We start from the raw sequence: 13,761 nt of genomic DNA, 5'->3' as shown, positions 1-13,761 counted from the left end.
GACTGAAGGAAAACAAACCTAGAAAAGGGATCAGATGTTGTTTTCCATTCAGAGATGTGTTGGGTTTCCATGGCAAGGCTTTGGTAGTGGGGGGGTGTGGGGCTGCAGGGGTGGCTTCTGTGAGAAGCTGCCAGAAGCTTCTCTGGTGTCCTACAGAGCCAATGCCAGCTGGCTCCAGAGTGGACCCACCACTGGCCAAGGTCGAGCCCATCAGTGATGGACTGTGGGGTAACATGGCTAAGAAATGGAAAAAAACCTACTGTACAAGAGCAGATTGCAGAGGGATATGTGAGAGCAACAGCCCTGCAGACAGCAGGGTCAGTGGAGAAGGAGAGGACAAGGTACTCCAGGCTCGGGAGCAGAGATTCCCCTGGAGCCCGCGCGCAGACTGTGGTGAGGCAGCTGTGCCCCTTCAGCCTGTGGAAGTCCATGGTGGAGCAGAGATCCTCCTGCAGCCCGTGGAGGGGATGATTTTGGAAAAGGTGGATGCCTCAGGGAAACTGTGACCACATGGAAAATCTATGCAGGAGGAGGCTTCTGCCAGGACCTGTGGACCCATGAAAAGAGGAGCCTACACTGGAACAACTTTGCTGGACCAACTTGTGACTCCATGGAGGACCCACACTGGAGCTGTCTGTGCCTGAAGGATTGCACCCCATGGCAGAGACTGTGCTGGAGCAGTTTGGGAAGAACTGCACCCCATGGGAAGGACTCACATGTGAGCAGAAGAAGAATGTGGGAAGTCTTCTCCCTCAGGAGGAGTGAGAGGCAGAGACAATGCTCTGGTGAGGAGCAGGTAGAGAAATTGGAGTAAAGTTAAGCTCAGGAAAAAGGGGGAGGTGTTTTAAGATTTAATTTTTATTTTTCATCATCCCACTTTGATTTGATTGGCAATAAATTAATTTCCCCATTTCGAGTCTATTTTGCCCATGGCAGTAGTTGGTGAGTGATCTCTCCCTGTCCTTATTTCAGCCCACAGGTTTTTTGTTATATTTTTTCTCTCCTGCCCAGCTGAGGAAGGGAGAGATAGGATGACTTTGGTGGGCACCTGGCTTACAGGCAGCATCAGCCCACCACAGGAGGCTAGATACATTAAGCCCTGACTGGCAGATGCTTTTCTGTTTTAAAAGAGCCAGTAGAAATACAAGGTTGGTATTTAAGATGCATCTAAATACCAAACAAATCAACTCAGTGCTTGACTATCTCTTAAAGAATTTAAATAGCTCTTTGTTACTGTACTGTCTGAATGCTTTAGAACTATCACTGTTTTACATCCCCATAGTGCTGTTGCAAGGTAAAATCAAAAAACTATTTTCATATAGCAGCTAGTGAGCTGAGAACAATAGAGCCAAGAATTACTGTGCCAAATGCAGTCCTTGCAGCACTAGGAGGAAGGATTGCATTCTGATATAACAGGACTGACCTGATTGTGGGTAGAACAAGTGCTGCACTGTTGTGTGTAGAGGGAATTAATATAAATCTAATGTGCTCCAGAGGAAAAAGTCTGATTCTGTAGCTAATTTGTGCTCTGCAACAGCAATATTGGCCTGAAAGCAATTAGAAATTTTGTGGAGGGTTTTTTACTGTGTGGGAGTTGGCATAGGTCATCCTAACTTAGTGGGAGTAATGTACCAACTGACTTAAAAGACACCTTTACTACCATATATTATGAGTTTAAAGAAGGGAATGCAACAAAGGGAAATGCAAATAGGGATTTTTGTATAAAGTTCACACAGGGACAGATGACCAGAAGAACTGCAGTGGTTCTCACTGAAGTGAGACACTGCAGAATCCAGGCAGGGTAAAGCCACCAGAGAAGGCCAGTGGTGGCCATCCTCTCTCTCAAAACAGAGTTGTGGTGAGAGCCAAGTGTTTGTGCTGGGGTCGTGGGCAGCTGGGTTCCAATATTCAGTGTGAGTGTTGTTCATTTAGCAAGTACCCTTCACTCAGGAAAGTGCATGGCAGCAAAATGACACTTCTGGGAGCCAACTCTAGTCCTAGTTCTTCCCTTTCAAAAAATTTTTTTGCAGGTGAGTATCTCCCAGATCTTTGTGGAAATTCCTTGGAGATCACTGGTGGTATACGGCCACAAAATTTTAATTTGGAATTTACAGAAATAATTAGTGTCCTGAATGAGATGCCTGCAATATTTTGATTGCAGAAGTGAGGCTTCAGAGCACCTGTACCTGCATCCCTTTGGTTCAGGCTGAAGCCTCAGGCAGTTTTGTGTTGGTGAAGCAGCTGAGAGCCAGTGTGTGAGTCTAAGAGCTGCTCTTGTATTTTCATCTGTGCAGTTATGCAGTGATAGCTTTGCCCACTTGATACATCTTGCAGATGGAAAAACTGAATAAAGGTGGGAAGCTTTTTGCACTTCTTCCTAGACACCACTCCACAGTGCATGGCTTCATTTTCCCTGGGACAAGCCTGACACTTGGCAGATTCAATTCAGTCCCAGGGGTGTCTGAACTTTGGTCTCCTGTGAGGTATTTCTCCTTACAGCAGTGTTTTCAGACAACTGAAAGTGATACCCAAACACAGGGAAGGGTGAAGGATGTGTTTTAGGATAGCAAAAAGTTTATTGGGGAGAGTAATTCTTGGATTAAAATACTGCCCTTGGAAACTGCGATCAGGAATCTGTTGTGCATAACTCTTCCTTGTATGTTAATACAGTTGATAAAAATCCAAAGGCAGTTTCAGGCACTCTTCAAGCTGCCTGTCACAGCCTTCCAGAGCAGCTGTAAGTGGATTAGTAAGACATGGAAAGTATTGCAATGCTACCTGCATTTGATCAGCAGAGTAATGATTAAAATGTTAAAGGCGGGCATAGAGGACTAAAGCAGGCTGCAAATTGCAAAGCTTTAATTTATTTTTCAGCTTGTTGCTTTTTTACCTCCACTGGAATTTAGAAGACAGCCATAATCCTGTGCTCAGCCTTACCATGTCACATGCCTTTGGGTTAAGAACTGGCAACCCTGAAAGCATTCAAAATGCAGGTTGGGTGTCTCAGTGCTGCATGCCAGACCGTGCCCCTGGAGTGACATTCCTCCTGGACACCAGGCTTGACCAGAGCTGAGCTTACATTTCTGCTAAAGCTCAGCGATACTTTACAGCGCAGGCCTTGCAATTTGTTTGATGATAGCTAATGAAATGCAAACCATTTAGCAGCTCTGAGATGCAATTACACTGCTGTGAACTTTCAGATTCCATCAAAGTCCTGCTGAGGGTAATGGGAAAGGGCCAGGGTGATTCAACTGTAAATCAAAAATGAAAGCGTGGCCAATTCTGACAGTGGAAAGAAGAGCTGTTCAAATGTGCAGAAGCTGATTTGCCAAGTCAAAACCAGCTGCGCTTTACAGAGCTACTGGAATGAATGGTCTCTCTGCATTTGTAATTTTTTTTTTTTTTTGTGACTCATTGATTATTTTTCTTCCCCTTAAGTTTAAATTCTGTTATTCTACCTCAGGTTTGCCTGGCCAGTTGCAAAGGTTTTCAGTGCCTGTTTTTGGTATATAAAATACCAAATGCATTAATAATAAAGGACAGTTTTCTCCTTTTTGGTAACTTCATACCAATTCAAGTGTTTTCATCTGTACATCTTTAGTGCTTCAACAGTGAAAGCTCTGCTTGGAGCAAGACAAGGACCTCTCCTTCATCTCTGCACTAGCACTGGCAGGAATCAAATCGATGTTACGAAAAGTGGAATTTAACTTGGGAAATCTTGAGCATAAACTGGCTCCCCTGTTATTTTTCAGTTAGGGATGAATCAGCCAAGACTGTCTGGTGGTGTGAATGTGTAACAGGGAGCCAGGGATTGTTGCTTCTCATAACAATGAGGAGCAGCCAGCTTCCTCTCTGGGCAGATCCTCTTCCAGGAGAGTGAGACAGCTTTTTGACTGCACCCCAGTTCTGTATGTTTCATCAAGCCTGTTTTGTTATGGGTTTTTTTGTTTGCTTGATTCGTTTTGTTTTGTTTTTTGTCTGAAGGAAGACAGAAGGTGCTGTTATCTCATTGGACGGTACACTGAGAGAATTGTTAAAGACAAACTGGACCACAGACGTTTCTGGTGCATGCACTTAATTGTACTTCTTGATGCTAACCTATCTGGAGAAAGCTTCAGAACAGCTTGCTGGTAGGCTCTGGTACTGCTCTCTGGCTGAAACCCTGAGTTCCATCAGTGTGAGCAACTTTGTAATTCCAGCCCTATACCTGATGAAAAAGCTTTGCCATGAGAGGCTTCCTGGGGGTTACACTAAATTAACCCTGACTGCATTGGTTGCGCTCTTTTTCTCTTGATCAGGGATCTTCAGAGGAAGGGTTCAGCCACCAAATGCCTTGTGTCTTTGCTCAAGTTAGGGTGGTTGGCAGCTCAGCTTTTGGGGAGCTTGGCACAAATGAGCTCTGAGGAACAGATGTATTCCTGCTGTGAGGTGCAGGGAAGTCCTGCTGAATTTGATGGAAGCCACATGAGCTGTGGGATCAATTTCTGGCATGTGGGAAAGGATAAAGACTTGTCAGGTCCAAATGTTTCTCATATTATTACTGAAATAACATCTTCTTTGCCTGGGGATTTTTGAGCACTTAGTATTTTTACCCTCCAGCTTGCTAGGGCTCATTCTTCTTTTGATCTGTAAGACTAACTCACGTTAAACCCTGTCAGATTTAATGAGACCTGTCTGTAGCTGATGTCTTAGTGACTCTTAGTTATTGTGAGGAATGTTTTGAAGGGACAGGCATTTTTAATTTTAAAATATTTTTACAAATTTAGATTGTAAATTTGATTGAATCCTGGCTTTCTCCAAGCTGATGAGAAAACTTCCTTCCGAAGGAGCGATGTGTGGGATCCCTATTTATGTGGAGGTCAGTTCTCCATTTCTTCTTAATGCAGATTTTTGTGGTGCCTGTCTCCAGGGTGTCTCAACCTTCCTTTAAAGCTGAAATGGGAAGTTAGTCATGAGATCTGTGGTGGTTACAAGCCAGATGTTATTTTTTTCTTTTTTTTTTTTTCCCTTACTTTGCAAGTAGAAGGACAGAAGGCAGTTTCTTCACTGTGTTCATTCTTAGGGTGCCATTTCCTCATGTGAAGTGCTGTCTGTTCTTCTTGTTGTGTTTGTATTTTCAAAGTCCTAGAGTAATAAAGAATTTTTGTATGGTTTATCTAATTTTACACATACTTAGGAAGCCTTGTATGTTAACATAGCAGAGAAAGACTCTGCATAGTTGAGACTAAAAAAGCTCTTGCAGCAGTGTGCATGATTATAGGGCTGCTGTTTAGTCATCAGTCACGATATGTATGGATTTTTTTGTGAATCCAACATTTATTCCAGATGTTAAAAAAAAAAAAAAAATAAATGAAGAGATTAGTTTACTCAGCACAATAGGGCTTGACCCTCAATCTGTTAAAAGCTATTGTAATATCAAGGCTACAGACTAACAGCCTAATCAGGGATGTGTTTACAGGGTACTATAGCTCCCTCCAATTTGGAAAAGTGCTTGGAGGACCAGGTCCTATGTGCAAAGATAAAAATGAGACATCCAGATTTAAATTAAATTTTTCTGCATTAGCTTTTTCTGCTGGGATATATGTGTTTGGAAAAATAGACAGAGGAATCTACCAAATGCCTATTTGTAATGGGAAGATGTTTTTCTTTTCTAATATATTGCTCATATTTTTTTCTGCTTTCTTTTTTTTATCTCCCTGTAAGCTGCTGCAAATCAGCCCGAAGGAGCTCAGTTGTTGCTTGCCTGCAAATGAGTTGCCAGCATCCTGTAATGTTGCTAGCTTGAAATACAGTTTCATCTCCTTTACAGTAATGAGAGCCGAGGACAGCCAAGTGGGGTGGTTCCCTGGGAACAGGAGTGTAGGTGAAGGTGCTGTTTTCTGTGGCATTCTGCTCTCCATTCTGGTGCTCTTAAAATCCTCTCACCTAAATCTGCTGGTAAGGGATTTTGGAAGAACAGAAGATGTGTTTTCCGGGGTTAAAGGGTAAAAGTCTGTAATTAGTCATGCTTACATTGGTTCCTTGTATTTAGCAGAAGCATCTGATACAGTTTCAGATTTTTTAATCCATTTTGCTGACCAGGGGAGATTCTGAAGCTGTGCTACTTATTCTGGCAAACTAAAAGTGGCTCACTTACTGTGAATTACATTTCTGCTTCTTTCCTTCCTCCCTACCCCATCTACTTTGCTTATCTTGCTACAATGTGGTTTATAACTGGTATTTTAAAAGTGTGCTAGGAGGCTTATGAAGAAAAAAAAAGAATAAAGGGAAACCTGTAGTTGGTTCCTTGAGTGATTTGTGTTCACTTTGATTCACAATAATTATTTTATATTTATTAATTTCTTGCCACTTCTTTCCTGAATTGGTATGCTCTTGATCTTGATGAGTCAATGACTGTAGTGCTGAAGCCCTTGGGTTTCCTGTGAATGAGGATTTTTCCAAAGACTAGCAGGATCTGTTCCTTGAAGTGCAAGATAACTCCTGAGGGCATGTCCTCAGTTTCTGAAACTTATCCAATCCACTCTGCTCAGTGCCACCAGGACCTTTTGCATATGCCAAAATGCTATGCCTTCGTGTATGTTTGATATTATATGTACACCAGCATCAGGTAAAGCAAAACAGAAAAACAGATTAGAGGGTAAATAAATCTTCTGTATGCCTGAATGTTACCCAGGCATGTGGCTTCATAAATCTGCTATAATCCTTTGAAGAAAAAAAAAACAAAAAAACCCCACAAAACAAGGGAGATCATCCCCATCAGATGTTAGAAAAATAGGTTTGTGTAGAGAAAGACCATATAGTAAGGTACAAAGCAGATGGTTGCAGGAAAGGTTTATACAGCCTTAGCAAGGAGGTTCAATATCAATGCACTGCTGAGAAAAAAACATTTTTTCTACTTATTTGAAGCAACGACTCTGCTTTCCTTGTTGCCTGTGAGAGACTTGAAAGCTTTACTGACTTTTACTGTTGTCAGTAGAAGTTAAGGTCTCTTTAGCTGTTTTCAAGTTGTTGTACAATGTTCATATGCCATGATTTGCTTTGCTTTCAGGCAGGTGAATGGGTTGATTGATGGGTGTCAGTACAGTTTTCAGTAACATGGACTGAACACTGTCGAAGTAGTTTTAAATCCCATGATGGAATGATAATCACTGCCTTAAGTAGGAAGCTTTTTCTATTTTACTTCCTTCCCCTCTGTGCTCTAATTATACTCTGGTAGATGGTGGTTTGCATCCTCCAGGCAACAAAAGGGAAGCTGGGAGTACTTGTTTCAACTGAACCCCCCTGGTGCAATAAAGTGCCTGGCTCCTGGAAAGCACCAGCCAGTGGCTGCAGCAGTGCTTGTTCTAGAAACAGGTTCACTTGTGGTCCAAGTCCATTGGTTTCACTCCAGTTACTCCAAGGGGATATTTAGCCTTCTTGATAGTGCAAGCAATCCCAGGAGCAAAGTGTAAGAATGCCTTTAAGCTTCTGGAGGCTGTTGGTGTGCCTGGCATATGTTTAAGTTTGACTGTGCTCATTGTGAGATGTGAAAGCAATAGAAACTTTGAAAGGTCCTTTGAATGTTATCATGAAACATTAGTAAGAGCCACGAACTGAAAGATGAAGAGGCTCCAGGAAAATGAGCTAAGCTTTAATCTATGCTTGTGGATGTCACGTCCCTGCCAGAGACCCTGGCTCCTCTTTTAATTGCAGTTTCCATTCTGAGTGACTCGTCAGGGGAGCTGGAGGAAGCAGATGAAACTGAAGCATCGTCGGGTCACCCAAGTCAATGTCTAGTTTTGAGCATGGTGGCAGAGACGCTGTCCCCACAAGAGAAAAATGTTATTCCTTGCAACCAGTGGGTGGTAATTCTAGTTTCTCTACACCATTTAAAATCTGGAAAAATAATCAGATCCTCAATTTCAGGGCAGAGGGTTTTTTAAATTTTATTTTTTTTAGTGTGTTATGCCATCCCGTTGTAGTAATTATACAGCAGTGTCAGCTGGAATCGATAATGAAGGCAAAATTTGGGAATAGTAACAGGATGTGTTACTGCTATTGATCAAAGGCTACAGGGCTGTTTTTAAACACTACTCCTCTCTTTGATCTTTTTTTTTTATTGATTGGACAGAGTAGATAAACAAATGTCTGTGTAACATGAGCATTTATTATGGCTTTTAAGCTGACTAAGGACAGCTTTGAATTAAATATGAGAGTTTAAATGATGGTTTTCTAATAAGTGCTGTGTATAAAGACTGGTGTGACAATACAGTTTCATGTAAGCATGGTGGAAGGAAATGTAAATAGAGGCATTCTTTTTCTTTCTTATTCAAAAAGAAGATAACATTGCAAAATTGATTATAGGAGAGGCAGAAGCGCTATTTTTAATGTGGGCAAAAGCTGCTTTTCTATTTTTTTTTTAATATATAGTTATGTGCATCATGCTGTTAACAAACTGTATTGTCTTATCTCAGCATTTTTCAAGAGTGTTGTGTAAATTAGACATCTTAAAATGTGGATACAAATGGAGCTACCAGGTACAATCTGGTAGTTCTGCAATCACTTCAATGAAATTAATAGAAAACTTTCCATTGACTGTTTAATGAGTTAGATTGGACCCTGGGCTGTCATTGTTAATGTCTTGGAAAGGTCAGTATTGATTTCCTGGCATCCTTTTTGTCTCTAAGGAGGCTCTTTGCAATTCTGTGGAAGACACAGCGATAATGTTACTCCTCTTCCTTGATGATTTCCTGTTATAATTTAAGTTCTACCTACCATCCAAGGCTTTGGGCAAAAACAGACAGACTGAAAAATGTTGCATTGTAGGGAAGTTGTTTGTATCTTAGATGCCTAAATAATATTTCTGCATAATTTTAACTTTTCTCCTGCTGCTTCAGGTTATTTTGAATATTATTTCAGTATTGTACTGCTGTTATTTTCCCCTACTGATTGGGTATGTTGAAAGAAAAAAAAGGATTCTTCCTGCAAATGGAATCAGCCTGCCATGTTGCAGTGTAGAAAGTAAGCTGTGTTGCCTTTAAAGTAATTCACTGCAGACCTCTAGCATGGCGTGCAAAGGGAGAGCTGCACATCTCTGGGGATCCAGATCTTTGGATTTCTACCTTTTCAAAACCACCCAAAGCCTCTGCAAAGTTTCCACTAAGTGGGCTAGTTTGTCTTGCTGTGAAAAGGTTATTTTCACTAAGTCAGTGCTGTCAGCGTGCTGAAATGTTGGTGTTATTAGTCTGTTTTGGAAGCTTGCTTGGGCTGGCTGTGCAACAGGCCTGAATGAAATTGTTTCTCTGGCTGTGCTGTGTAATGCACCGTGTGTTGGAAAGCACAGGGTTTGCCTGTACAAGTAAATGGCTCTGCTGGATGGACTGCAGTCCTTGCAACAGGAATATAAAACCCACCCAATAAAATAGAGGGCTTGGAGAGAAGGGAGTCCTGGGAAGAGGGCCAGGGAGATTCATTCAAAATGCTGATATTTGAAAAGGATAAGCCATGTCCTCACTTTTCTTCTGAAATGTGTAAGGTGGCCCGCTTGCCACAGGACAAGAAGAGAGAGTAAAATATTAATTCTTGAAAATAAATCAAGTGAAGTGTTGACACCTAGGGTCTCCTGGATATGACTTCGTTGACTCACTGTCCTGCTTTCTTTGATTTTTCAGGATACTGGGGTTGGGAAATCGAGCATCGTTTGTCGGTTTGTCCAGGACCACTTTGATCATAATATTAGTCCTACTATTGGGTAAGTATCACACAAAATATCACTTTGATTTTCACTGGTCAGCGAGGTTTCAAATCTGACCCTTGAGTGATTTAAGTCCTAAGGTCCTACTGCTAAAACAATCTAAAGTGGGCAGCTTTTGACAAGACAAAAACCAAAACCCCACAACCCAGGAGCCTGTGACCTATTGTAAAATGCAGGCGAACCCAATGGGAAGAAATGATGATGTCCAACTCCAATTCAGAAGGCTGAATGATTTCTTTATTATAACTATGCTATAATACATTAATACACTATATAAAGGAAGATACTAAAACTACAAACCTACTTTCTGTAACTACCATATCTAACTAACTCACAACTTGTGACCCTGTTCGCCAGAGTCCAGACACAGGTGGATCTGATTGGCCATCAGGCTCAAACAATCCTCACCAGAATCCAATCAAGCAATCACCCCAGGTAAACAATTCTCCAAGCACATTCCACATAGGAAAAACAAGGAGCAGAAATAGAAATTCTTTTCTCTTTCATTCTCTCTGTGCACCTCTATGAAAAATCCTGAGAGAGAGAGAGAAATGTGCTTGCCACAGTGACCTGCACAATGATCAGGTCATCCCATAGCTGAGTAATGGCAGGAAGACCGTGGGAAGCCCTTAAAGTACCTTTGTTGAGTGTCCTGGTAGGCTGGGCTGGAACATGGACAGTGTCTGTTTCCCCATGTGGATGTGCTTTTGTCTAAGTTTAGGATGTGTCACATTGTCCTTTCTTAAAATAGGATCAATGCAATTTAAACTAAGTATAATTAATTTATATCACTTCTTTAAAAGCTATTAAGCTTCCATGTATCAGACCATCAGAATCCTAATAGTCCTGTAGTAGATTTTAATTCAGATTTTTTTTTTCTTTTAATATCTTAGGGACAGATTTTCCAAGTCCAATGTGACCTGGAAAATTTTTGAAGTTATGGATCTCTTATGGGAAAGGAAGCTATTATGGAATGTACAGAAAGGAGTAATTTGAGGGGAAGGGGCTGATCTGGCATGTGTGTCAGAGGTGTTCTAAGTAGTCTGTGAAGGATTGATATTGATTGCTGTGTGTTGTTCAGAGGGTTGGACAGTACCTTCTGAAGCTCTGCCTTTCAATGCATGAAGGAGTCTCAGCTGGAAGCGGCACACTGAAGTTCCAGGACAATTTTGGATTCCTGAATGAAATGAATAGAGAAAAATGGACAGAGAGAAAGGAAGCATGTCATGAATAAAATTACTGGCTGAAGGACACTTGTTTGCAGTGAAGGAATTGATGGCAACTTGAGTGATTTTTTTTTTCCTTTTAAACCGTTAGCAGCCTTTTTCCCCAAGTAGTTGCTGTTGCTAAGTAAATGCCTTCTGCTCAATTTGGAAAACAGTTTTCCTCTGTTATCATAATTATGAAAACTAAAGGGATTTTTTTTTTCCTTTGGGAGATTAAAATGTGAGGGCTGGCTTCACACAGGTGATATTATTTGTCTACACAGATAAGGGTTTTTTTCTTCCAAATTATTCAACTATTTTAAATATATAACCCTTGCAATCAACAGTAGCCACTGTGGATCTATAAAGTTTCCATTTCTGAAGCTGTGAAGTGTTGCTTATTGGTTTGAGAAGCAGAGTAACAACTGAGAGAACACACCCTGAGAACAACCAAAGAAATGCTGCCTTTTTATTTTTTCCTTAGTTAGTATTTTCATAAACCATGCAGCATTGTTAAATTCAAGCAATTTTCAGATGGCTGTAGAGGAGAATTTTGGTATGTCATTCTCAGGAAATGTTTTGTTCAGTCATATGTCATTTGATGCCATTCCGTGCTTTTGTAACGACTGTGCATTGTATCAAATGCATCTTTATGAGCCTGGAAAAATGTTACCACAGCAAAAATGGTTCAGCAGTACTCAGATAGGATGGAGAAAATAGAAATCTGCCAGAGTTTGGCACTCTCTCCTACCAGCTTTCAAATGAACTCCCGTAATACAGAAAAAGCCTATAAATTTGTAACCTTCTTTCCTAAAAGAAAAAATGTGTGAATAGCAGGAGCATTTGTGTTCCTGGAGCCATGAACAAGCGCCCTCTGAACTTCAGAGGCATTTTCCCTTCTTTTAAAAAATACATCTATAGGTAGCATATGTCCTATATGAGAAGAGGGAGACTTCTACTTCTGCAGGTATTTTATCAAGGTTTTGGCATTTTCCCCAAATGCAGTATAATCCAGAAGAACTCACTAAGGTTTACAGGTTACATATTCAGAGTGTCAGTTATGTTACAAATTTCTCTTCCTTATTTCCAGAGCATCCTTCATGACTAAAACTGTGCCATGTGGGAATGAGCTTCATAAATTTCTGATCTGGGACACAGCTGGTCAGGAACGGGTGAGTATTAGTTTGCAGAATGCTTTCATTATCCTGGTCTCTTTTAATGTGTTGATGTACTTTTTCTAAACCTTTCATCTTCAGAAGACACTGTAAGTATCAACCTCCTGAATCTTTGCAAGGCTCTGCGATGCAGGTGGTCAGCAGGCACCAAGTATTTAGGTTCCCTTTCCATGGATGGTGAAAATGCAGAGATAGGCTGACTGTATCACTTACCTAAAAAAAAACCCCAAACCATGGTGTGAATTGTCACCCACCTTCCCCAAGACAGCTTGAGCAGTTCCCCTCTGGTTTCATCAGGTTTGTGTGTGGCAGCTCTCATTGTCATTGGAAAGGCTTTGACTTGCAACCCATGGGCTGGGGTGGTCTGAACTTAGGTGTGACTCCGGGGTTATCTTGGATTGTGACAGCAAGTATGGGCATGGCTTGTCTCTGCTGTTATTTAAGAAATTGCCACTGGCAACCTGAACCACTTTGGGTTTTTGTCTTGATTTTTTTCAAGCCATAATGGATTTTTGGGCATTAGTTCATCTGGACTGTATGTAAGTCTGGTTGATAATTTTTTTTCTCAGTGACAGTAGTATGCAGTACTAGACTATAGAGCTGTGGGTTTCCCTTAATATATGCTCATGTTTGTCTTGAAATATGAGAGAAATGGAAAAACCTATGCATACTTCTAGAACATCAAACTTGTGAAATGGCACAGTGTCTCTTCATAGAAAATTGTAGCTATGCTCACGCTAGGTTAGGATAAAATGAGATGCTTATACAGACTGGATGTCAGTCCTGATACATCCTACTGTATTCTCCATACCTTGTATGTGAATTGTGGGCAAAGAAGATTTTTGCTCTTAATTGCAGGAAATATTTGTGCTTTTATTTATAATGCACAGTGTAAGATAAAGTAACTCTAATGAAATCTGTTGGCTCATAACAATTCAGTAAGTTATTTGTCAGGGGAAAATGGACCTTGAAAAACATATTTGAAGCCTAATTCCTTCCCTTGAATCTTGTTTGTTCAATTTCTGCATGGCCTGGAGCTGATAAGTGACTAATTATTGCAAGAACTAGCAAAAGTTCAGTTTTCTTTCCCATGGTTTCAGATTCCTTGCTTATTCTCTCTCTTTTCCCTCCACTGCCCTGTTCTCCTTGCTTTTCTTTTAGCACTTTACCCACAAAACTTTACACACAAAACTCAGTTGGATTAATACTTATATCAAGATTTACCTATTTTCCTACATAGTCTAAGGACTCTCAAAGCCCTCTAAAATTAGGTGAATAGCTTTACATATTTACTGAAACAAATGATGCCTCATTTGAGGCAGGAAATCTGTGAGTGAGCTCTGACTCTTGGACACAAAATTCATCCTTCCCAGCTGTTCCTTATGTTTCCTCTCAATTTTTATTAGCTCATCGTTTTTCAAACATTTGCTTTCCTTTTTGTGTTTGTGTGTGTGTGAAACTGTGGTGAGCAGTGAGCACTACAAACTTTGTTAGATTGCTTAGAATTTATTTCAGATATGACATGCTAAAGATTTTCATTAATTAGTAATCACTAATTAGTCCAGGGACCATCTTTTTGTTCTGTGTTTGCACAGTGTATTCCCAGTCCTTCACTAGGACTAGGAAAGTGGAGTGATATAGTAAACAA

At 40.8% G+C, this 13,761-nt stretch overlaps 1 protein-coding gene across 1 annotated transcript in view; it reads left to right on the top strand.

Moving 5' to 3' along the window:
* RAB31 (RAB31, member RAS oncogene family) overlaps positions 1–13,761 on the top strand; it is a 61,681-nt gene that overhangs the window by 17,419 nt on the left and 30,501 nt on the right. The window contains exons 2-3 of the mRNA XM_053994256.1: positions 9,651–9,730; positions 12,029–12,110. Coding sequence (XP_053850231.1) covers positions 9,651–9,730; positions 12,029–12,110 — 162 coding nt within the window. The remainder of the gene's footprint in view (positions 1–9,650; positions 9,731–12,028; positions 12,111–13,761) is intronic.

This window comes from Vidua macroura, chromosome 1, assembly GCF_024509145.1.
Source record: "Vidua macroura isolate BioBank_ID:100142 chromosome 1, ASM2450914v1, whole genome shotgun sequence".
In the NCBI taxonomy this organism is placed as follows: Eukaryota; Metazoa; Chordata; class Aves; order Passeriformes; family Viduidae; genus Vidua; species Vidua macroura.
This window is presented reverse-complemented; position numbering and strand designations above follow the sequence as displayed.